This window comes from Sinohyriopsis cumingii, chromosome 15 (genome assembly GCF_028554795.1).
Source record: "Sinohyriopsis cumingii isolate HCF-2022 chromosome 15, ASM2855479v2, whole genome shotgun sequence".
Taxonomy (NCBI): Eukaryota; Metazoa; Mollusca; class Bivalvia; order Unionida; family Unionidae; genus Sinohyriopsis; species Sinohyriopsis cumingii.
This window is the reverse complement of record NC_142975.1, coordinates 142,505,414-142,531,352: the sequence shown is the minus strand read 5'-3', so window position 1 is coordinate 142,531,352 and position 25,939 is coordinate 142,505,414. Positions and strand designations below refer to the sequence as shown.

Sequence of the window (25,939 nt, the reverse complement as noted above, 5' to 3'; positions counted from 1 at the left end):
TCCAGTTGTGACTTGACTTTCATTGCAACCACAACGCAATAACGGTGCCTACAAGGCACAGAATATAACAAATGTCTATTGAAGGCATAAATTATAATCAACGCAAATACAATACTCATACACGTGTATTAACGATATTCACTGTATGTGAAACAGGAAGAGTCAAATGTCTTCGCAAATGAAATTAATCATCCATCATAAATTAAATCGTCATTACCTAATTAAGGCATTACCATGACAAAGTTGGCATGCACAAAACACACGTGGGTGACACTAACTCATATTAAGTCTTGATATGTTATAACAAAGATATTACTGATTCGCTTTACATACAATGTTTTCTTACACAATTATTATTTGCCTTCTTTGTTCATTTTACATAAAGCATGTAGTAGCGTGTCGCAATTACTTTCATGATCACTTGACGTACGACTGTGACATAGGGCACAATGATTCTCTACTGCACATTATTTAACAGTAAAACAGGGATTTGATATTTACGTATTAGTTACTTTTATTGGACGTGATGCTAGTAATTGGTAATTAATACATAAATCGGCCTTTTTGGGTCGGGCCTTTTCGGAACGGGCCTTTTAAGAACTAGTCCGTTTTGGTCGTGGGACTTTTTGGTACCGGTCCGTTTTGATCCGGAACCGGTCGGAATATGACCATGATACTCTATGTTCAATCTGTCAAGATGGCGAAATTAGGACATATGGGGCTGCTTGGAACAATTGATGAGAATGCAGTGGATATTGGTGATGAAAGTTCTGAAAGCGAAGACGAGGTTGTTCATTTAAATAGTTTAGTAGAGTTAAACATATTTATATTTGTTTGCAATCTGCGTTTTCTGCATAATACTGTACTAACATGATTGGAATGTGTGGGAGGTACCTATGTTCGTTTAAGACCCTAATTTCGTAGAAACGTGATGGTGCAAAACGTGCTCAGCAATATCGCTCATTTTCCACTGCGGGTGAAGTTTAACCCGGCCATAATCTTGATTACATCAACTATTGGAAAATATGATGCCCTGAAATCTGGAATAAGAGGTAGTTGTCTGAATTAATACCTGTACTTTCATAGAATGTTTTTGTAATGATCAGTAAAGTATTCTCAGTGAAACCTTAATTTCTACTTGTGACACTTTATTCTGAATGGTGGAAATTGTGAAGTTTTTGTAATAATTACCAAGATTTATTTGTAGTTGGACTGAGAATGTTACTTGTCAGACTCAGCAATGGGCAGAGTAGTCCGGAATCCTTCAAAACTCTTGGTTAAGAAAGTAGTCAATAAACATATAACAAAAAACTGTAATGCCTGTGTGTAATTAAATGAATATCAGTAAACATAATTATTAACATGCAGAAAAATAAAAAAGCCACTAAATTGTGAAATAAGATAACACAGATTCAACTGTGGGTTTAAAATGTATTTCACTTGATAACTACATCCATCATGACATGATCAGTTAAGTTGTTGTTGTTGTTACTCATTACAATGTAATCCCATTATGACAACAACAAACAACAATAGTTGTTGTTGGGTTAACGCCATTTTTCAGCACACAATAGGCTATGCATGGCGGCCAGTATTAATGGTGGAGGAAGAACCACCGACCCACGAGAAGCTACTGGCAAGCTTTCTCACATACCCACATTGGCCAAATCCTAGACTCGAACCCACGCAAACAGAGGTAAGATGGCAGTGATCTGTAATGGTGAGTGCTTTAGTCTAGACCACTCGGGGCCCCGATCAGTTAAGTGTTAAGTGTATAATGAACAGATGACCAAAGCATTAGGTCAGTTTATTTTCTTAGACATGTATTCAGAACTAAGTAGATATGCTTCAGTAATATTTTTATTGTTTTTAGTGTTTCTATTTCTGTAGTTTTAATGATGTTATAACATCCCTTTGTACAAGAAAGATGAAAATTAAATCATAATATGTGTTAGATGTCAATATTGTTCAAGTAAATTAAAGATTTTATGAATTTAGTTATTTTTAGAAACTAATACGTTTATTCTTTCAACACACACACCCAAAAAAAGGAAAAGAAACTAAAGCTTCGTGAAAACATTTTTATCTTGCGTATACTGTTTACAGACATAAAGTATGTCCAGTCCATGTCACTTGCTCATAGTTAAAGTGGATGAAAATCACATCAATAACAGAGAAAGTGGAGGCTTAAAGTGTTTACATTCACCATTTAATGGTTAAAAACTGGTCATCCTATATAAATATACAAACTCAGATGTATTTAATGTGTATATTTGAGTGTATGTGAGTAAATAGACATGCTGGACTTTCAGTACTAACATGGCACCATATTGCATACACTATGGGCTAGTTTATTTTCTTCAGATGGCATAGTGACTTAGTTCACCCTATTTGATAACTGATGGATAATTCTGTAAATTACCATAATGCTGAGAGTTAAGAGTTAGGTCCCTTTGCACACATGAACATAGAAATTACACTGCTTGTTAAATCCACATGAAGTGCAAATTTGTAGTTGTCATTCTTTTCCTTTGCTTTGTTAATATCAGAAGCAATGGAGGTAGTATTTTCCTTCTATGTACATACATGCATAGTCATGCATACAACCCTTTACTGAAAATGGCCTTGTCCAGGAACTCGAAGTTACTGGCAAGCAGGGTTGTCTTTTATACTGAAAACTTCCATTGGAATGAAATGCGCAAATGATAATGGTGTTAGGACCCCCTTTGCACAATCAGATTTGAAATTATAAATCAAAAAATGAACTGTGCATGTTTTATCTCATTTGTGCTTCTTGTTTTTTTAAATCAGGGGAGGGGTACAAACCAATGGGGAGGTATATTCAAGCTACAGGCCAACGAGTAGATCCATCTTTATTTCTTCCTTTTGACATTATTAGAGACAACCATCCAGGGCATAATTTTGAATGAAGCTTTCACCCACTGATTAGTTCTTGTTATTGGCCACTCGTTAATAATTAATAAATTTATTTCGCAGATGGTAAGTAAGATGCCTCTTCTTTTGACCCATGGCATTAAATCATTCAGAACACTCACAGGTTTTGTATTAATCCCTGTCAGAATAGAACACGTGTATCCCCATCAGTTACTGACCTTTTTTCTAAAAGAAATTGCTGGCAAATGTTTGGAAGGCAGCATCATCCCAAGACAAGAGTAACATGAAGTTCCTAATGATATAGTCTTTGGTAGATGACCTCATCAAGTTACTCCTACCATGGGGTCATTCGGCTTTCCCCAGCCACTAAATCTTGGAGGCAACATGCTGCATATCATCAGTTTGAATCTCTTTTCCAACTATTTTGACACAGAAGTTATACATTGCATGCCAGTAATATTTCCATTTGGATTATACAAGTACTTGGATTGGAGAGGCCAAAAAATGAAAGAACTTAAGGTATACATTCGTTATGGTAACTCCATTACATAGCTGTAAAGATTATAATTTACATGACAATCTGATAAAACTTGATACCAAGTGTAGAATTTTTTTGCAACATCAAATATTTGTCATCTGATTGCAACATATTTTATATACACTAAAATATGGATGTATCAGATTTGCTGGGCAATTTTTACATGAAAACAAGCCTGGATCACCCTGCTTCGCAAGTGAAATCTTTTATGGTTTTTGACTTGGCTCAATTTGACTAATTCAAGCCTTTAGCCAGAACCTTGCTGAAGCTACTATCATGTAAAATTTGTTCTTTGATAGCCCTAGCTTTGGAATGCAGGGTGAGCAAGTTGCATTCCATGGACCTAAACTATATCCACTCAACTGGGCTTCATAGATGAGAATCCATTCTCATCGGTGGGCAACCAGAAAATGGTCATCTACTCTCTCATCTCAGTAGATGTGTTGAGAAAGGCTGGAATACAAGACCAGGTTGGTGCTTTTAAGAACTAGCTTAAATTGCACACAGAAAAGTGGTGGCTTCTAATGACTTTTTATTCAGGTGAAGGCCAGAAAAGAGGATATAGCCTCTCCAGTTTTGGAACACTTTCCCACAGACTGTCCCAACATTGTTCTTGTTATACTGTGAGCCTTCCAAGCTCAGAAATGTCTCATGAAAATTTCACATCAGAATCCAGTGACTACTTGCCAGCCTGTGGTTTCATTAATGTTTTGGATCAAGGTGTTAATTTATAAAGCTTCAATCTCAGAAATATTGAATCTCATGTTGGATATGGTCCAGGTGACCACCAGAACCAGTTGATACCAGCACAATCTCCTCATAGTTGTGGGTTTAGTGCCTATGGGTTCAATTACATTTTTTCTTTTAAGAAAACATTTCTTTCTTAATCTGTGCATTGACTGTCAGTTTTTTGCTGACTTTTTGTTAAGTTAGCAGTTTATCTTTCATATTTGGAATTCAGCTATCCTTTTCTCAAAGGGTAAATATATTAGAGATTGGATGCTAATTAGATGTCAAAATTTAAGGAAAGTTCTACCAGATATGTTTGAGATTGGATGCTGATGCATTTCCTCCTCCTTTTATCTATTGTCATAATGTTAATGTAATCACAGACTATTTAATAGAAGGTTAATTTTTTGTAATTATATCTCTCTGAATACGTAACGAAAACCATTATTATTAAATGCTCCCAAATGTCCCTGCAAATGCAAGCATCCTCATCAGTGTATCTCAGCTTAAACAGGTAATAATTGCAGTCGTATCAGTTGATAAATGTATGGAAGATTTCCATTGGTCAGAACATAACCATGTGATCAGACCCATTTGCATTTATTTCTGTATAAACTATAAGGACAACTACTTTATACTTGCTTCTATAAATAGTCACGTGCAGAGTAACTAATGTAAACACTGAATCAAAAGGCATACCCAATGCATACCTTTAAAACAAAATAATAATAGTGGTTTTATATTTTATTTAGATAATTTAATACATTGATTTCACAGAATCAAATAAGAAATCTTTGTAATTTTTTTGAAGTTAAATAATTCTTTCTTTAACTATTGGGAAAAAAGTTGAGAAACTCAAAATCTGCAAAGAACAACGTTGGGGTTACAGTACTTTCTCTGTGGATTGTAACAAATGAATTTAAAACTACTGTAAGTGGATATAGGGATTGGGAGAAGGAGGGTTCAAAGCCTCACAGTCCTGTAGTGCAAGATGCTGACTGATAGTTATAATGAGGGGGTGGGTGGGAGATCAGTTGTCTCCCCAACGTAACTTTCAGGATCTATGTCTTGCACTGTTTGACTATTGGACCCCCATCACTATAACCATTTATTGATATGCTTAATTTCATTTCTAAATAACCCCTGTAGGTAGTCTGAATTGTTGATGAAGACAAAAATAGATTTAAAGAACTGAACATTGGTTACTCACCTGTCTGGACAATAAAGATTCTTCTAAATGAAGTCATGAAAGTATCAAATCCAATAGTCATTAGTTTGTCAAACAAGTCAACACAACCTTTCCTTTGAATATTGAACTTCTACACCGATCACATATGCCAATTTTGATAAAATAATAAGGCCATGCTGTCGAATGTTCCAAAACCTTAGATTGTCTACATTGGTAGAATTTGTGCCATTATGTTACAGATGAAGAATCCCCTGTTCTATAAATGGTACATAGTTGATGCCTTCAACAAGAATTCATATGCTTAAATAAGGCTCTAAAACTATTAGGAAAAAAATCTTTAAAAGTAAAGAACAAATTTAAAGTAAAGTAAATAAAAAAAATTATAAAGAAATGCAGTTATAAGAGTTTAATCTTGTTTTTTCTGAGTTTATCCTGGTATAAACTGTCAGTTGCTGACTCACACAGCTTACATAACATTCCTCGGACATTATTTGCTGTGTGATTCAGTAACTGACAGTTTTTACCATGATAAACTTAGAAAAAACAAACATTAAACTCTTAAAAACTTCCAGTTGATGGGTAGCCACCTAGTGGTGGTAAGAAGTAATGAGTAAGAGTCTTTTCCTTTGTCTAAATAATATATATATGTCAGTTAGCACAAGGCTTTACAATGAAACTTTACACACACAAACACATTCATCCCAAGATCTAGTTGGGCCTAAACAAAAGATGGTGAAGTGCGGCCATCCATCAATCTTATTGCTATTCTTCCTGAATGGATGATCATATCACCGTGGGGTTTTCACCAAAAGATTTCTTATGGTGTATAGTTGGTCCTAAGTTGATGCTGCTAATCTTACAACCTAAGCCACCACATCAGTCATCATGAAAAACTTTTTATTGCTATTCCTCCTGAACAGAAAATCATATCAGGGTGGGGTTTTCACTGTATGATTTATTATTCTGTCTGCTTGGTCTTAAAAACAATTGTGCCATTCTGGTATCCAATCTGGTCACCACATTGGGTTTTCACCAGACTTATGATGTCTAGTTTGTACCAAATTAAAATGGTGCAGATTTGACATCCATTAGGGCATCCACAGCAGCCATCTTGAAAATCTTTTTATTGCTACTCCTTTCAATTGTAAGATCATATTGATGTGGGGTTTTCACCAGAAGACTAATTATGATGTCTAGTTGGTCCTAAATAAAAACAGAAAGTATTAAACTCTTGTCACTAATCTTTTCTGAATGGGGTTCCAGAGGTCTTGTAATGATATTTTGTTGGTACTTAATGAAAATGGTGCCAGTCTTACATCCAGTATGGCTGCCATGTTGGCTGATTTGAAAATCATGTTGCTCATAAATATCAAAGATGGTTTCAACACTTGAATGTTAAAAAGTATTTTGAATTACATGAAATTCTTTACTGACAATAGAAGGACTCTTGTTTTACGCCACATTTGGTTTTGGTTTCCATTTCTTCTTTTGATCTTGATATAGTTGCAATAGTTTATCATGTAAATTATTTAAAGATGTTTACATGTATGTCTTTATGGTTCATATCTTTGTTTTTCTTTCAGATTCAGACACAGAAAAAGAAAAAGAAACCAAAAAGATCAGACTTCAACCAAAGTTTTTCGTTTTCAGAACAGGTATGGATTGTTTTTGAAAGAAGATTTTACAAATTGGCTGCTTTTGTAAGAGAACTAGCTCTGTTTGCATTTAAGAACATCTGTGTGTTTTATCTTTCTAAAGTACGGATACTTCTAAGCATTTATCCCAAAGATCAAAAAACATTTTCTGCATTTGTGGGAAGCCTATGATGAATGGGAATAAAAAAAAGCAGTATATGGCTATTTTTGTGACCTATGTATCAAAACTTAACCTGCCTTTACAGACAAATTTTAAACATTGAATGACTCCAGAGCAATGCAACTTGCTTTTTTTTGTTGGAGATGAAATTTGTTATCAAAATTGATCACTTTTTACGTGTGCTTAATAATCACTTAACATAAGGGATATGAGATTACTACTTCCCACATTCAGCCCTCTAAAATGAAGAAAAATATATTTTACGGCTGTATAATATTGGCAGGGACAATAAACTTGCCTGTTACCTCCCCTTGCCTTCTCCAGGTGTCACTAGTTTTACGTTTTTGCCATTCATCAGTTACCATCATGAAGTGACCTCCTGAAAATCCACTTTATATACTTTTTAATTTCAACCATCCATCATTAAATTTGGATTATTTATTCATTGTCATATCTACCACAGGTTGTATACATAATTTTTTCATTTTTGCCAATTTTTTTTCAATAGGTCAGGGTTGCTTTGCAAAGATTTCAGCCCATGAATTAGAGCAATCTCAGTGCCTCACAATGCTTAAAAAAAATAAGAAAACCCAATGCCTGCAGCCCATATAATTTCAGATCGGGGCCTGTCCTGCATTTTAAGAGAGGTGCCTGTTGGGCTTATTGAAAACAAAATAATAAAATTTTTCAGAGAAAACTTTGATTGTGCTGATGAAATGCAGAAATGTATTTTCAAGTTGTTGACATACCTGCCATAATATAACCAAATCAGATTAAAATCAGGTCGCCACTGTCCTATGTGAAGTGGAGTTCTGATTTTAATCAAACTGTAACACGTGTCATGTTAAAACATGATTTTGTATTACTCCCTGACACAATCGTGTTTCAAGAAAACGCAGTTTTCTGTAATCTTTGAAAATAGAAAAAATACCACTTCAGTATATGCCCGTTACATGTAGAATGTATAAACTGTAAACAGTCATGATTGGAGCTGATGTAAAACTATCCTTTGGGCAGTTTAAAAAGCATCAGTTAAATAGCAAAGAGATCATGTATAATCCATCGCTTCACATATTATTTAATTGGCTGACAACGGCTAGTGAGATGTTAGTGGGTGAGCCCATTGTGCTAATTTGCATAGGGTATAATCAGGATGTGAAAAAAAACAATATAAGTAAATCAAAGAGATGCTAGATACATTTAGGAGAAAAGAAGTTATTACATGTCATCACTGTGAATGTTTAAGCCATATGTATTACATAGTTTTTACAAGTTTGTGAACAGGGGCATCACTTCTTTAAGTCAGATTTTACTGCAGATATACAACGCAAAGCATGATTATTTAAATTGTCAGAATAGTTTTAAGTAGATTTAGGCAACAATTAGCTATCAGCAAAGGCCAATGAAAATAAGTTCAGAACTCCTGGTCAGAGGAGTTTTACCAGCTAAAAAAATAAGGGGAGAGGCAGTTTAATTCTTTGTACATACATCAGCTTGGTTCTGACCAGGATTCGCTCAGAGATTCCAGAGAAATTTGAATACCAGGACTATCCAGTCTCAAGTGATTGTAGGGATGAACACTAATGACACTTGCATTACCTTCAAACCCCACTATTGAACCCTGTTGAATTTATATTTGAACTGTATCAATCACAATGTTGTTTACAAATAATATTAAAAAGGGGGAATTTTATGTATATGGAAATTGGAGTACTGGCTGGTGGAATTTAAGCCAGGGCTTGTAAAAAAATTTAAGGCACCAGCCCTGGGCCTGTGTCTGAAATTTTCTTCTTTGAACACTGCCTTGCTTTTGAATGCAATGTTGTGATACATGACATAATAGAAGCTGTTAGCTAGCAGTGCAGTCATCCTGCTCTAGTTTCTATCTCCAGGACTTGGCTTCCCAGAGACAAGAATTGAATCTGGTGGGCCCAGTGGCTGTTGTTCAGTTATTCACCAGACCTTGCTAATATCATCACAACCTGGCTTGTGGGTATCCTTAGTGCTTTCACTGGATTCTCTCACAATTTTTTGTTGGTAGGAAGAGTCCAATAATTCTATTCTTAACCTGTCAGGCTATGCGAGTATCAGCTGTTCTATGTCTTAAGTTAAATGAGTGGATTATCTTTCATATAGAAAATCCAGCCTTCTTCCCTTGTAGGTTACTCAGCATTCCATCCTCTTGATATGTTTTCTGCTGATGTTAATGTGATCATGGAACAAATTCAAAGGAGAAAGCAAATTTAGCTGGTCAGTTACGTTGAAACCCCTCCCAGTCGTGCTAGGATACTCATTGATCCATCATTCAGCTTAAAACTAGTGACACCAGGTGGTGGCAAGGGGAGGTAATTGGAAAAGGTTATTGCCCTGTGTAAGATACAGAATGAAAAGATGTTTATCGTCTTTTTTGGAGTGCTAGATTCAGACTGTAGTAAGCTTATATCCCAAATGATCAGGTAAGTAGTTTCAGTGAAAGATAATTCACTTAGAAAATTTGCTTTCTGCTGGGACAGCAAGATAACTACCACTATGCAACAAATTGATTGCTTTGACCCTCTCCTGTAAGGATAAAAACTGCTTCACTTTAAAATATGATATATTGACATGTTTGAATTAGTGTAACTGCAGTTTGGTGTGGATATTCAAGATATAAAGTTGAACATGGTGGAGCCCCTTCATGGATCTAACAAAAATAGGCAACATTTTTCTCTAGTATACCAGAATCATGGTAAAATCACCAATGATTAATAAATAGAATCAGCATTACTTTTATTTGACTTATATTTAATGGTATATTTTACATTGCAGTTTATAAATGAAATGTATTTATTGATATTTGTCCTGTTCTTTCTCTTACAGACTGATCCATATGCCAACCTCTACAAACCTCCAGCACTGCAGTTTATCAAGAAGAGATTAGAGGCATCCACACTAGATGAAAAGATTGCACATGTCAGAAAACAGAGAAAGAAACAGGTACTACATGTATCATTAACCTATTCAAAACGAACAACTGTTTTTGTAATTGGCTATTTTAGAAATGAGTGGCAAACAGGACTTGGATCTTAAATTCCCATGATCCTTTTGTATATAATCTTTGCAGAACTGTTTTTCAGATTTAAAATGCTGCAAAAAAATATAAATAATGTGTATTGACCATGCTAAACAGAATTAGAATACATACTGTGTAGGGCACAGAATAGCACAAGTCAGACTTTATGCAGAGAAAGGATATGAGAAATTTTGTCGATGTTCAGTGTGAATCTCTTCTTGGATGTAAAATCTTAAATAAATCCATCATTAAAATGTACTTTCACCGACGTGTTCTATCCTTTGAGGTATTTTTGTTTTAATGTAATGGTTAATATTTGATGCCATCCATACCCCATGGAGGATGTTTATAACTGATGTCACATTTAATCTTCACATAACTGATGTCACATTTAATCTTCACGTAACTGATGTCACATTTAATCTTCATATAACTGATGTCACATTTAATCTTCATATAACTGATGTCATGTTTAATCTTCACATAACTGATGTCACATTTAATCTTCATATAACTGATGTCATGTTTAATCTTCACATAACTGATGTCACATTTAATCTTCAGATATGTTTCCTGATCATAATACCTTACAAGAATAACCACTATATCTAAAGTTAACTTTCTTCTTTAAAAACACCAAAAAATTTGTTTGTTCACAGAGGTATGAGTTAGACTCAGATGATCGTCCTTGGATTCAGAAATTGGTGCTGAATTCTGTTCATACTTACGTTACTACTTCTGCAAGTTAAACAGGCTCTTTTACAAAAGTTCTGTATCAGGTGATATTTTCCACACTGCTTTGTGAGTTGAAGGATTTTTTCACATAAGGGAAGTACACTCCATATTTCTGTTTCTCACTCTATTCTTTCTTAGGGTTTTCAAACTTGATTAGAAGAACAATTTTGGTATACAAGACATGTTGGTGCCATTTTCCTATAACCTGCCCTGGTTTCAAGTGCATTCATTCATTAATTGTACTGTCCTATTGTATGCTTGCAGTCACTAACCAGATAAAATTACAGACCAGAGAGGTTGTGCCTACAATTTATTTGTTAATTAGTGTCCACTTCATAGTAAGTTTATAGAATACTTTTGGTCACTGACTCAATTATAACAGACCAGAGGTTTGTGTGTGTAATTTCTGTAGTCATTTTTATTGTTCACTTGAGTCCACTTCCCATGGTGAGTTAGGTGATGCTTGACAAATTTCATTACACTGTTAGTTTTGTCTGAAATTGTTTCACCAATCGATGGGGAAGTCTCAGTGCATATTTTAAACTGGCAGAGGATACTCATATGACATGCCTGGAATGTGTGGACATGAAATATGCACACGCTAGACAGAACGTTATTGAACTTCTGTTTTGGCCATACACACAAGATCTAAATGGAAGGCAAATAAGTGCACCACTAAAGAAGAGGACATGATTAGCATAGCTGCCAGTGTAACTTCAGTTTCCTTATGGAAGCACAGAGCTCTCCAGTGGTAAAGAAAAGTAGACAAACCATTTCAACCAAGGCCTGATAGACAGCCCAAGATCCACCTTCACTTTGCCACCAATAGGTATTACAGTCCTTCATCACTATTTATCATGTTCAAGACAGATTGACAAAGGTTAGAAATGGTTCAGATACGGCCTCACCTGATACAGACAGGGAACAGTTATGGGCATTCAACTCACCCAAGCATCATGAACCCAGCACAAAAAAGTTGTTGTTGTTGTTGTTGTGGGGTTTAACTCCATTTTTCAGCACACGATACATGGCGACCAGTATTAATGGTGGCGGAAGAACCCAGGAAAACCCAGGAAAGAACCACTGACCCTCGAGAAGCTACTGGCAAGCTTTCTCACATATCCACATTGGCTGAATCCGATATTTGAACCAGCGCAGACAGGGGTGAGATGGCAGTGATCTGTAATGGAGAGCACTTTAGACCACTCAGCCACTCAGGTCACCGCACAAAAAAAGTAGGAAATGATGGCCCTGTTCTGTCAACTTCTGCAGTTCAATATCTACTACTCATGGTGATCAATACATCATATTTTCTCCCAGCAGTAGAATTCTGGTACTCCCAGGGAGGAATCTACTCAGTATAGTGCCACAATGGACTGATGTTAAACTATGGTCAGTTGAGTGCTTTGGCACCCAGTTTCTGTTATGGACCCTATACAGTATGTAGCCATTATGTGGTCCATACATATGATGGATCCATTTAGACCTGGTACTTTGTTGGATCCAGCTCAACCCATTTCCTTCACATACCAACTTTAAATAGCTAGAGAAATTATTGTTCAGAACCATGCCCCAACCATAGATGTAGTTGGTGATCTTCTTCAAGTTACGATATCACAGCCTAGATGGGCATCAAGGATGGTTAACAATCAGTCGTTGTCAAGCCTTATCAACATCCATCTCAGTTATTGCAGGAGGTGTCTTCATCATCCTGCTCTTCACTATACTATGCATTGCAATTGCTAGCTCCCTCATCTCTGCATGACTTGACATTGAGTTGAGAAGTCTCAAGCTTCTGTGCATTGATTGAGGAAGTTTCTGACCTGTTACCACCTGAATTTTTTCAGCCTCCTCTTGCTCCATTATTAGAAGTGTACAGCATCTTAGCATCTGTTGATCTTTTCATGAGATTTTACATATCACAGCCAAATGCCTTGTCTTTGTGCCCCAAAAAGAGGTTTAGTAAGATCCCATTTGAACCACTATCAACAGCAGTTTGCTCATCTCTCTTAAACCTACTTTCTAGTCATTCTAGCTATAGCCAACAGAATCGGTGAAATTTATGCTCTGTTGGTCAGTTCAGACCATCTGCTGTTCTGTTGTGATGACTTTCATTGCTAAGAACAGACTCCTTACTATGCATAATCAGTCAGTTATAGTGAAACTTCTTCTGTCATTAGACCCTTTGCCTCAGTCATCTGCAGGACCCACTGAGGGCCTTGAAGATGTACATACCTAAAACAAACAGTGAAGAAGGAGATCTTTCTATTTGAACATGTGAAAGATAGAAAGGTCAGTATCTCAGCTCAGAATCTGTCATCCAGGATACAATGGAAGGAAGTAACACAACATCAGACGAAGATGTTGCACAGTATGGCTTATGAGGTTAGGACACAAGATCAAACAAAGATTTCTCGCATTATGGTTTATGAGGTCACCACGAGCATAGAATTCAAGTAGAACTGATCCTTAACAGACATTTTATAAGCTGTGTGATGGAGGGCAGAGATGATTCTTTCTAGCTTTTACCTCTGAGATCTTTCATCACAAAAGGCTGTTTGACACGAGGGTCCTATAAAATAGAAGTGCAACAGGCTGCCTTCATTAGTCATTTGGCAGCTTCTCAGTAACACAGCCTGTTGACTTCTGCTGGATTTTGGGGTATGTGTGTGATATTTACTTTCAAGACGTGTCTGGTCATATGGAGTCCATATTCTGATATTTTCTTAAATTGGAAACTGCTGTACATACCTTGTAAGGCTAGGGATGGATTGTCTTTGGGTTAAGGGGATAGAATTCCTTACACTTCTTTAATATTCTCCAAGTTATTATGATCAGGTAATATATTTGAATAAGAAACCAATTTATGGAGCAAAATATGCTCTTAGACAATACCTATCTGATCATAATGTGGATACAACCACCCAACCTCCCTGCAGTTACTTTCTCATGGCAGAGTGTGCATTCTGCTCAGTGGTAACTGAAGCATGGATGGAATTTGAGATCAGTCCCTGTATTCAGGGAGAGATCACTCTAATCCGACTCCCGCCTATGTGAGCAGGCAACTTTTGTCTCTTCAGGAGCTAAATGTTAACTTGGGTATACTGGAATGTAGTGAGCATACTCCCAAGGTATTATAATTGAGTAAGTATTATCGAAGAAACATATCTTCCACCAAAAATTGGTTTTCCAGAAAAAACAAAATGGAGACTCTGATGATGATGATGTTGAACTAAGAAATGGAGACCTGAAGGATAGCAGTCATGTAGGTGCTGATGAGGATGAAATAGAGGAGGATATTGAATCTTCAGAGGAAGAACAATTCAAGTCAGGTTTGTCATTTATCTTCTTCAACTAAATTTTGTGACCAGATAGACCCGTTTCAAGCTTTGATAAAAAGGTGTTCAGCTCATTCAGATTAAAAATAAGGTTTATTGAAAATACAGTATTAGATCTGACTAGTCAGCAAAGAATGGCCACATCTCAGTATTTCACAATGATAAAATCAGTACTTCATTGTTTTCATTGTTAATATTAATTTAAAAAGTGGATTTGATTAGATGCATGAGGTAGAATACAGCAAAAAGCATAACTTTGTCATTAAAAGCATTGTAGCATGCATTATGATGTCAGTAACTGGACAGTTCATGATGGCATTTTCTTGTAATGATTAATATGATACATATAGAATCTATGTTGGGGTTTGGACCGAGACAAGGAAATCTCAGTCGTGGGGTTACATTATTTGTCTTCTCACGAGGCTTGCCAAGTGGGGAGACAAATATTTTTTTTTATCATCCATGAAAGGAAATTATGTGCTCTTTTGATCTTTCATAGTATGGATTTGTAACCAATCAGAACTGAGCATGTGACACGCAGGAAGTACATGACAGTGTTTTTTAAGATTGGCCAGAGGTGTGACACTATTTGCAGTCTCTGGTTTGATTCGTTAATGGTTAGTGTGTAGATAGAATGTTAATAGAAAACATAAGACTTTGATTTCAGTTTTAAGTGTTATACTATAATATACAGAAGACATGATATGCATTTAATGCACTTATTATACTTGCTATTGCACTTTTTGAATACATTGTGGTGTTTTTTTACACCCTACTGAAAGGCCCCCTTTATGTCTACCTTGCCTACCCCCCCCCTTTTTTTTTCTTCTTCTTCTTTTCTTCAAGTACCCACATTTATCAAATCTTAGATGCAACTCTGCTACAGTGAAATTTGCATATGGATTAATGAATGGACAGATAAATGATAAATTTGTCATTAAAGATTATAGATATATTTTGGATTCAGCTGGGGCACCATGGAGATGCTTAACTAAATTAGAAGAAAGCATGCTTGACATAACACATTTATGGTTGTTACTAAGTTATCTGTAGTTGTTGAGAGAGTTGGGATTTTTGTGGCCAGTAATGTGTATAGCCTGAGTGTCCCTTGATTAATAGAATCTTTGTTTGAATTTTGGACCAGTCAGGGGTTGTATTATTTGTCTCTCCACGAGGTTATAAAGTGTATAGGCCTAGTTTATGTGCATGGATCAGTGTTTTCTGTCATAGTTCACTCCACACAGCATTGAGAAGTTTATCCTATCTGTAGCACAGTCAGATTGTTTCACACTAAGTATTTGAAACTAGTTAGGTAGCTTTAACTACATTTAATGACGCTGACCTGAAAATGTACTGAGTTACGCCTGCATATAGGACAAAATTGACCATGCAGTGTGAAACTGACTAGCAAAATACCAAATAGCTCGACATCATGTGAGTGTGTGTGTCTCTAGAGAAATGTTTTATATGGTGTGATCTCAAATATGGATTGACCTTAAGTTACTATGTTTTTTGTTATATATTTGTTGCATTTATTGTTGTTTGTTTTTAAAACAGCTAAGTCAGGCCACATGAGTCTGACGTTTTATCAATAAAGTACAATGAAATCTCTGACAACATGAAATCAAATAGTCGCGATAAGGTGATTGCATGTTGTCATAGATTTTGTCATGACTGGATGGGACATCATGCTACATGTCTGTGTCATGATGCCCCGGCACCAGACATCACTATAATCTGCCAACTGCAGACATTGTAGCCATATGACTCAAATAGTTAAAGCTGTGTTAAAAATCCAAACTACACACATACAAACCAGGCCTTTTAATTCTTTGCATTGTAATAGTGTCCCATTATGATTCCTCGTATTATTTGCATTACTCTTTTTTTAAAAACTATTTCCAGTCAGATTTAATATGATTGTTTTCTTGAATAGCTTATAGTATCAATTTTTTTTACAGATACTATAAAAGTGAAAGAAAAAAAGAAAAAGAAAAAGAAGAAAAGTAAAGGCTTGGAGGAAGAGGAGGAAGTAAGTCTTTTTTGCTGATATTTTTGTGTAATCCGACTTTTATGTCTTTTATAATGAACTTAGAAGAACAAAGTCTCCTAATCAGACTTAGATCTACATTGGAACCTTGGCTAGCGAAGATGGGATTGGGAAAGAAGACGTATTTCTTCAATAAAATGTTCACTGTTCCTTGAGTCTTAAAATTCATGGATTGGGAAAGGAGTGATATGTTGATGAATTTACATTTTGAATTTTTACTGATATGGATCATTTCATCTACATTTATCTAGGAGGCGGAGAAAATTCAGTTCTCAGAAAACATTGACACATATGATGAGACCTTGACTTTCCAAGACATGAATGCATCCAGACCCCTGATGAAGGTAAGAGCATTATTTTACTGTCAACTGTTAAATGGAATTTCGATTCATTTGGGACAAAAGTGAGCCCTAGTCCTAAAAGAAATGAAATGTTTCATATTCTTGCAAACATTTTAATTATAGCAGCTTACTCTTGAGATTTGGTTTTTTTACAGTGCTTTTGCATGCTAATATCCTTTGATTTGCTTTACTAGCTGACCTGGCCTTAATACCAAGTTTATGGTATAGCCATGTATCTAGTTTGTACCATCTGTCTGTTTTGCTATTTTCACCTTTTTAAAAAAACTGTTGGATCACTGTCATCCAAATTTGGCAGAGAGCATCCATGCTTGAAGATCTTTCAATATTGTACAGATGATGATGATATGCTATCAAATATGGCTCTGAAGCCGTTTGCTTAGGCAAACATTAGCAAAAATTATACCACACGGGTTGGCAAATATGATTATTTAATGGAAATGTTATAAATATAATTTGTTTGAAAAGTTAATGAATCTCTTTAATTTTTCTGTTTTCTTGTTGTTTTTACCTAATTAAGATTTGTGTATAATCTGATCTGATGATGACAAGAATTGCTGTAACAGTAACCACTACCTTTTGATTCTAGTTAATTATTGTTTGTTTATGCATTATTGCATTAGAATTTTGTATCAATTCATCAGTAAGTATGTTTTTATTTTGCCTTGAAATTGTAAATACCTAACTCATTAAAATGTGATCCCATTATGACAACAACAAACAACAAAAAGTGTTAAACACTTGCATTTAGGCTCATGAGCATATTCAGATAATGGCACCACCCTATGTACATTGAAGGTTTGAACTTGCAGTGAATGAATAATGTATCTTTGATTCAAATTTTAGAACCATTGCACCATCTCCAAAATACAATAAAGAAGTTTTAGAAATAATACTTCAGAAATTATTGTAATACCATAAAAACTGAGTTGTTCTTTGCTTTGATATAAGCAATTACGCTGTTTACACAGCTACAGTAATCATGCTAATATTATGGAGTAAAAGGTAATTACACATCAATGTACTGGCATAGCTGTCAGAAAAATTACATCTTACCTCAAACCAATTTAAGGGTTTTAAGGATTAACTGGCCTGGACTGATGTTGGAAAACTGTTATGTATATTTGATTTAATTATATCTGATTTAATATATATTTATTTCAATTTAGTTTTGTGTCAGTTTTTTTAAAATATATTTTTCATTACACGATATTGTGATGTAAATTTATTCAGTAGAGATGATACTTTTTTCAGAAAATAATTTTATCTTGACGGTTAGTTTATAAACACCAGGTGTTGATCTAAATCCTGACCTTGTTATAAAATTTGTAGCATCCATGTAAACAAGTTCTATTTTATTTTAAAATGATTGATTGTTGTCGAGGTCATGATGGGACTTTGTGTTTAAAATGTAAACAAATTTTTAAATTTGTATTTCTTTGAGTAAAATGATTGGTTTTCATCAGGGTCACACTGGGTGTACGTGACCTTTAGCAGGTACATGGTTTCTATAAACTCCCAGAAGATGATCACGTGACCCCTTGTTTATGTTTTAGGATACGATATAACCTCAGTTTTGAAGAATTATTCTCAGTAGAAGCTGGGCTGTTAAACTGGAAGTTGTATGTTGTGCTGTTTTGAGTTATTTCAAATTTATGTTGTGCTGTTTTGAGTTATTTCATATTACTTGAATTCAAAAGGATTAATTCTGTTATTTTTTGGGAAAATACATGTGCTCATGTCCGATTCTTAATCAAAGACCGTTCTTATAAGAAATTTATTTTGATTTCCAAAACCAGAGACCAGAGTGATAATTCTTGTTTCTACAAGGGATTGCAGAATTCAACACTACAGATTGCACCATACATCGTCTTCTATCTTGGATTCTTCATCGGGATTCGAACTTGAAATCAGTAGAACATTTTGTTATTAGAACTTCAAAAATTTTATTTGTGGATTATTTTTGGAATTGATTTTATAAAACCTTAAGTTCATATTTTTTTTCATATTTACAGAATTTTTCCAGGGAAATAAAATTTTGTATTTTTTTTAAAGCTTGTTGTTTTATTTTTCTTTTTTTGTGTTACGGTTTATTCGAGCCTAAACAAGAAACATAAGAAAACAAAAGACAAATCTGCCAGATATAAACAAAGGTGACACCTTGTACAATTAAACTTGTGTACCTTTTCATGAAGATTACCTCAATTTTACGATTGCTTATATCATTGAAAAAGATTAACCAAAATGTGATCAGGAAGAATGCAATTTATTAGGAACAATGAATAATGCAAAATCTGCATCTAATATTTATGGAATAAACAAGAATATAAGTGATGCTAAGCACGATTTGCAGTGTGTACATTTTAGAACAGCCTGGTCTCCCAGATAACCTCAAGCTGTCTCATGAATTATGAAGTCTTTATTTATCTTTATTTAATTTCATGTTCGAGAAATCAAAAAATATGCACAATCAAAATAATAACAAAAACAGTCATATTAGTTTATAACAGTTTATTGACATGGTTATTGAAAGAGCTGGTCACTGCTGTGTGACTGGTGTCAGTCTTGCCAATTTTGTCTCGACATTTTTCGTGTTTTGAAGTGTTAGGACACCAAAAAGACTGATTTTTTTTACATGCATGTAAGTCTTGGGACAATAAAATTGTGTTGCAAGATTTACAACGATTACAACAGTCAACAAAAAAAGTTTAAAACTTCAAAGTATAGACCTTGGTTTGTTGATAAGCCGACACCCCCCCCCTTTTTCATTTCTTTTTGCTTTTCCTTAATTATTAGCAATTATGCGTGTTAACTATTTTGTAGTATGATTCATTTGGATACATTTGGACTGCAAGGTTGGTTGTTAACAAGAAAGGTTTATTTTCCAGTCTATAATTGTAAATCTTTGAAGTCACCTAAGTATGTCCAAAATGAAGGACATGTCAGATAATGAGCCTGAATTATCTGGGGATAAAATAATTGAAAGGATGGGAATGTATGTAGAAGACAGGGAACATTTCCAAAAAGAATGGATGGATATTATTGGCAATAATGATGACAGTGTGTACTTTGAAGGCTTTGAACTGCTGATTTTTACTAAACCTGAATTTCATCAATGGATCCATCAGTTGGATTGTAATATTCACACATTTTCTAAGTGCATAGGCCCAGCACAAGTATTTGATGGATCCTGAACACTATTTTCAGAAATAGCAAGATTTAAAATTAAAAATGCACATCTAAAGTGAGACTGACCCAAATCAACACAAAGGTTCTTGCACTTGTGTCATGTTAGTTGAAATAAATGCTTTTTATATCCTTTATATTATGAAAATATGTTGCCTTCATCTATTAAATAACTTGAATGTTACTTAGTGTTGAATGTTAGTTGTTCTCTTGCAGTTACTAGGTGTTGAATGGTAATCCTTCCCATGTAGTTACTTTGTGTTGAATGGTAGTCCTTCCCTTGCAATTACTTAGTGGTGAAATAGGTACTGTAGATAAACCTTTACATGTCTTGTCAAAAACTGCTCAAGAGAAGTTGACCCAATTTGACAGAAATCATTCTGGCAGGAGGGCCTTTCAGATTCTTTTGTCTGTTAATATGCCTGCATATAATATCCATTATGTATATCCAGGTGCTATTGGTTGCTAGTGAATATGTATTAAATTTCATATTTTTTACATGAACATGATTTTGCTTGTTCTGATTTTTTTGGGTCATTGCAAACACTGAGTTATGTTGCAGTATGACCACTTTTATGATGTGAGGTTAATTTACATCATTGAATGTCATTGATAAATATGATGTTGCAATAAATTGTCACTGTTTGATATGACATTTTTACATATAATGCTCTACATTTCTGCATGACATTGATGTTTTTGATGTTATATAAGTTTTCACAGCATGATATAATTGTTATGATATGATGTTAAGGCCATGTAAGTGTATTATGTGGTAATTTGTAATCTTTAATATTTATGCAGAGTTTGGCTCAGATGAACTTTGAGAAACCAACTCCAATCCAGGCAGCCACCATCCCAGTTGCGCTGATGGGCAGAGACATATGTGCTTGTGCAGTCACAGGGTCAGGTAAGAGCTTAAATGAAATCTTTTTTTTGTACATATCTACTGGCCTTTGGTGATAATTTTTTGTGTCAAGGGAAGTAATTCCAATTTCACAGTAATCTTTCAAATAATGTTTCAGATGACAATTTAAACTCTCAGGTAACATATAAAGAAAAGAAAATTTAGAAAACTGAAGATTATTTAGATCAGTTCATGTACAACAGTTAAAGGGGCATTGAACTATTGTTATCTTTCCATCTGTTTATATGTAAATTAGTGTCACTTCTACCCTCCAAACCATCTGTATTCTCAATACTTTGATTCAGTTACAGTTCTGTTGCTAAATAATTCTAGACAAGCTAATGTTGTGATGAAGTATTAATAACTTTGCTAGAGTATATGCGTCCATATTTTAGTATTTGAATTTCATGCAATAAAATGTTTGTCAGAAATGTATACATAAGCAGCATACTGAAAATTGTTACCTGAAATTTAATCAAAGGTGATGAGAAAATTAAGTTATTTTTGTAGTAGTTTATCAGCATGCACTCTCTTTTCCAGGAAAGACAATTGCCTTTATGCTTCCTATCCTGGAAAGACTTTTGTACAAGCCCAAAGAAACACCAGTAACCCGGGTTCTGATCCTTGTCCCCACCAGAGAGTTGGCTGTACAGGTCCACTCAGTTGCAAAACAACTGGCTCAGTTCACAAACATAGAAATCACACTCTCTGCAGGTGAGGCAAAGAAGTTATCTAGTCATGCTGTTGTTTTGGATTAAATGATTTGCTTCTAGTGACCTTCAGCTCCAGACTACCTTCCTACACAAATCACAGTGTGCTGATAACATTATAGTCTTATTGCATATGTAGCTACAGTGTTTGAACTGCAGTCAAATTTTACAGGGATGTCCTGTGTACTTTAGTGTGCTTATTTAGTAAAAATTTTACTATTAAATAGACAGTATCTTGTTGTTGTTGTAGGGTTTAATGCCATTTTTCAGCACAGGATAGGCTATACATGGTGGCCAGTATTAATGGTGGTGGAAGAACCCAGGAAAACCCGGGAAAGAACCACCGACCCACAAGAAGCTACTGGCAAGCTTTCTCACTTACCCACATTGGCCGAACCCAAAACTCAGACCCATGCAGACAGAGGTGAAATGGCAGTGATGCGTAACGGTGAGCGCTTTCGGCCACTCAGGGCCCCTAGTATGTTGTATTTGGTAGATGTTTAGCAATAAATGCTAATGACTTTGGACATGGTTATCATCAGTCATGGGCTATGAGAATTAGTATGGAAAGTCCGTTAAACATGAAAGATGCATGGGATGCCAGTATTAGTGCCATTCTGGTCACAGTCAGGTTATAAATTATAAATCAATGATTAAATTGACTTAGTTCTGTGAACTTCTTATCACATTAAATGTTTTCGTTATTGAAATCAGTAGCGGGGTACAAACAAATGGGGATGTAGTCAGACTATAGTCAAATATTCCTGGTTTCTTTCTTTTGATGACCCATTCAGTTTCATTGCTGCCGCAATAACAAATGAGCATTTGTTTGGCCATCCAAAGTTGACCTTGGCAGCAACCTCAATAGCACAGGCACTCTTTATCAAAGCAAGCTGGCTACACCCTTCATCAAAGGAAGTCAGCACCATAACTGTTTTCAGCATGCTTTTTGTTTTCTCCTTCAAATACGTTCCCCGATCACATTAACGTTAGGGATATAAGCCTGCTACCTCTCGAATCCAGCCCTACTAAAAGCCGAAAATTCATCTTTTCGGTCTATCTCATATAGACCAAAGGGCAATAACTCTTGCCCCTTACCTCCCCTTGCCACCGCCAGGTGTCACTAGTTTTTAAGCTTCGCTTGTACTGATAACACGTACATTATACCTCCAAACAATCCAAGCCATCTTAGCGTTAAATTGGACCATCCGAAGTTAAATTTGGATTTATTGTGTTGGACAATCATTCTTCTACAGGTTGTATACATTATTTTAACAATTTTTTTTCAAAATTGAGTGACTTTGTCACCCTTACGGATTTCGTTTACTGAAGACCATGTTACACACGCTATCGCGGAACTCATGTTGTCAATTAAGAGTTAACGTGACACTGACTAATTTCACTTACTCCGTTAGTAACGGTTGTGGTATTAGCGAATTGATAATTTGAGCTTTGTTTTCTTTTCTTGTGTCGTTTCAGTAGAAATGTCAACCAAATGCATGAAATGCAAAAAGTTCAAAGCAAAAGAAGACAACCATGACTCTTGTATTGTATGTACCAAGTGTACATCATCTGTACCATGCAGCATGTGTAATACTTGGACAGAGAAGACGTGGGCTGATGTAGTCCAGAATGCAGCAAAAGGGAGGGATAGACGGAATAAGTCGAAGAAAGATAGCATTGATGTCCTCGGTATACATCCGAAGACAGCTTCCATTCCGAGCCTTGTGGGGGACGTTTGGGTCCCCCCTCCACCTAAAGTTCGTCATTTGCAACCGTCAGCCACAGTAACATCAGCGGCAATGGAGGAAAATAATGTTGACAGGGTACAACAGTCCAACTTTGAACAGATGCGTCGTTTGGTCCAGGAAACGACAACGCAGCTATTGACATCAGGCCAGATATTACCCTTATTTCCCTCGCTCGCTTCCACAGCTTTATCTGACTCTTTGGGGGAATGTTCCCCCAATTTTAGGCTGCCCAGTGGGCGTAAGTCCCCCCGCATGTCCGAGCATGGCCTTCGGGCCTGTAAGTCAGGACGCATGGGGTTTTTACCGGATCCATTGGATCCATTTCCTTATACAACCTCTACGTCACCGGCCGGCCGGCTGGCCCAGTATGGGGACCCTATTGCTAAAACGGTCCGACTAAACATGACTTATGGGGATTTTAGTGATAAATCCGTCTGTCAAGCTGTACTGCCGGCAACATACCATTACTAATGCGGAGATTTTAGTGAGAAATCTGTCCGTTCAGCCAGGCCATTGGAGCAGCCGGTACCGGTGATAGCAGGACCATCGCCAACATTCAGACCGACCACAAGCCGGACAAACCAGCCGGCAGGGCCGGCCATCCATATGTTCACAGCTTATCCACAAGGGAGAGTTAGTGACAGTGTTAAGGATGACGGAATTGCGTCATCTATGCCACCTGGTATGCTCTGTCCAGAAATGCAAACTATTGCAGAACACAACTCGGCACACAGTGAGGGTGACGAAACTCCTGCAAATCAGCCGTACACAGATCCAACCATGGAACGGACTGAGTTTGACTTCAAGGCGGCAGTGGAAGAAATTTCTAGGATGTTGGCAACTTCAGAATGCCCTCCACCTCCAACCGCCAGTCAAGACTACAAAGTTAAGGCGTCTGTAGATCTTGACGGGGAGGAAGAGACGCCGTCCTTCTGGCTCCTTCCCCAGTCGGCAAAAATTAAGGAGATCAGTGATCGTCTATCAGGATGAATAGGTGATCCGGGGAATGCTAAGGCGTTCTTTTTAGAAAGCCAAGTACCAGTGATGTTCTCGTGTCGCTGGTACAAAACTCATTCAGACGCCTTCAGTACGGATCTTCCGGCCCTGGATAAAAATATGGTAGCAGTTCACATGTCCACTCCACTGTTTTACAAAGTGGACAAAAATGTGTTCCATGCCACATCAAAGCTAGTCCGGAACATAGTCACTACGTCTTCAATGTTAGACTTGGCTTCATTAGCCATTTTTTCCAACTCGCAGAAAAATCCGACAATGACCACGCTTGGGAAGCGACAGCCCGGATTGCTAGAGTTATTAACAGGACAGCTAACCATTCCATGGCTAATGCATTGACTGCTTCTGCCAACTTAGACCTGATACAACATGACGCAAGTCTGCGGTCCACGTCGCTCAAGCCCCATCATACTCTGGCTTTACAGATGACTCCGTTTGGGTCGCCTTTACTCTTTGGAGGAAAAATTGAAGAAGTTCGGAAACAGGCAGCTCAGGAACTGCCCCTCCAACTCGCCGCCCAACCCTCGCAGGTGTTTAGAAAAAATCAGCCCCTACCACAGTGGAGGGATGATTGGCGGACCAGGAACAAGGGATCCTTACAATCAAATGTGCAGTATACATTCCAACCCAATGCCAGGAGACAACAGTCTAATCAAGCTAGGAGGCAACCATACAGAGGCGGTAAGAAACAAAGTTTCTCCGTCTTCAAGCCTCTTGACTCTAAAAGTTGACATACCCTCTCCACCACCCGCGGACAGCCTACCTGTGGGCGGCCGCCTCCTGCAATTTCAGGACCACTGGACCACCTTTTTCCTCAGAACAATTGGGTGATCCAGGTCATTTCGGAGGGACTTCAGATTTCATTTATCCAACCCCCTCCCCTGTCCTCCTCTCCCCTCTTCACGGACGTACTGTCCAATCGGGAGAAGGATACCTTTTACCAAGGTTATGGATTGCGTCGTCACCCTGTTCTGCTCGACTTCATCTACAGGGATGGCAGTGTACTTGGACGACATCCTCCAGAAACACATGGTAAGTTCTATTCTGCTCAAAGGCAGAAACGATCTTTTAGCACTTTTAGATCATCTAGGCTTTCTCGTGAACTGGGAAAAGTCTGATCTCCGTCCATCCCAGCGTTTTGTCCATCTGGGTATGGAGTTTCTCACCGATCTGAATCTGGTACAGCTTCCTCGCGCTCGCGTAATCCGGATCGTCGAACTCGTCGAGTCCGTTTCCAACAGGAAGTGGATTTCAGCGAGAGAATTCTTGCAACTCCTCTGATTATTCAGTGCGGCGGCGGACTTGATCCCGCTTGGCCGTCTTTTTATGCGTCCCTTACAAATGACGTTACTGGCACAATGGCGCCCCTTTTCAAGTCTCCTCAATCAAACAATAATGATCACACCAGAGATACGATCATTTCTGCATCAGTGGCACAACCCTGGTTGGCTGTCCACGGGGATTCCTCTGGAGATGCCCCAAGCAGAGATAACGGTATGTACCGACGCCAGTACCTACGGTTGGGGTGCCCACCTGTTTCCGGACTTCGCTACAGTCAGCGGCACATGGGAGCCAGGGGAGAGGCCTCTCCACATCAACCTTTTAGAAATGAGGGCTATCATCAATGCCTTTCATTTCTGGAAGGATCACCTCTCAGGAAAAACTGTCCTC

General features: G+C 36.8%; 1 protein-coding gene across 1 annotated transcript in view; it reads left to right on the top strand.

Moving 5' to 3' along the window:
• Nucleotides 1-637: 637 nt before the first annotated feature.
• Nucleotides 638-25,939, top strand: part of LOC149782948 (putative ATP-dependent RNA helicase DDX27) — a 59,590-nt gene continuing 34,288 nt past the window's right edge. Inside the window, exons 1-8 of the mRNA XM_089934505.1 lie at nucleotides 638-787; nucleotides 6,935-7,006; nucleotides 10,026-10,142; nucleotides 14,147-14,285; nucleotides 16,253-16,323; nucleotides 16,593-16,685; nucleotides 20,691-20,796; nucleotides 21,334-21,507. Coding sequence (XP_089790631.1) covers nucleotides 665-787; nucleotides 6,935-7,006; nucleotides 10,026-10,142; nucleotides 14,147-14,285; nucleotides 16,253-16,323; nucleotides 16,593-16,685; nucleotides 20,691-20,796; nucleotides 21,334-21,507 — 895 coding nt within the window. The 5' untranslated portion in view covers nucleotides 638-664. The remainder of the gene's footprint in view (nucleotides 788-6,934; nucleotides 7,007-10,025; nucleotides 10,143-14,146; nucleotides 14,286-16,252; nucleotides 16,324-16,592; nucleotides 16,686-20,690; nucleotides 20,797-21,333; nucleotides 21,508-25,939) is intronic.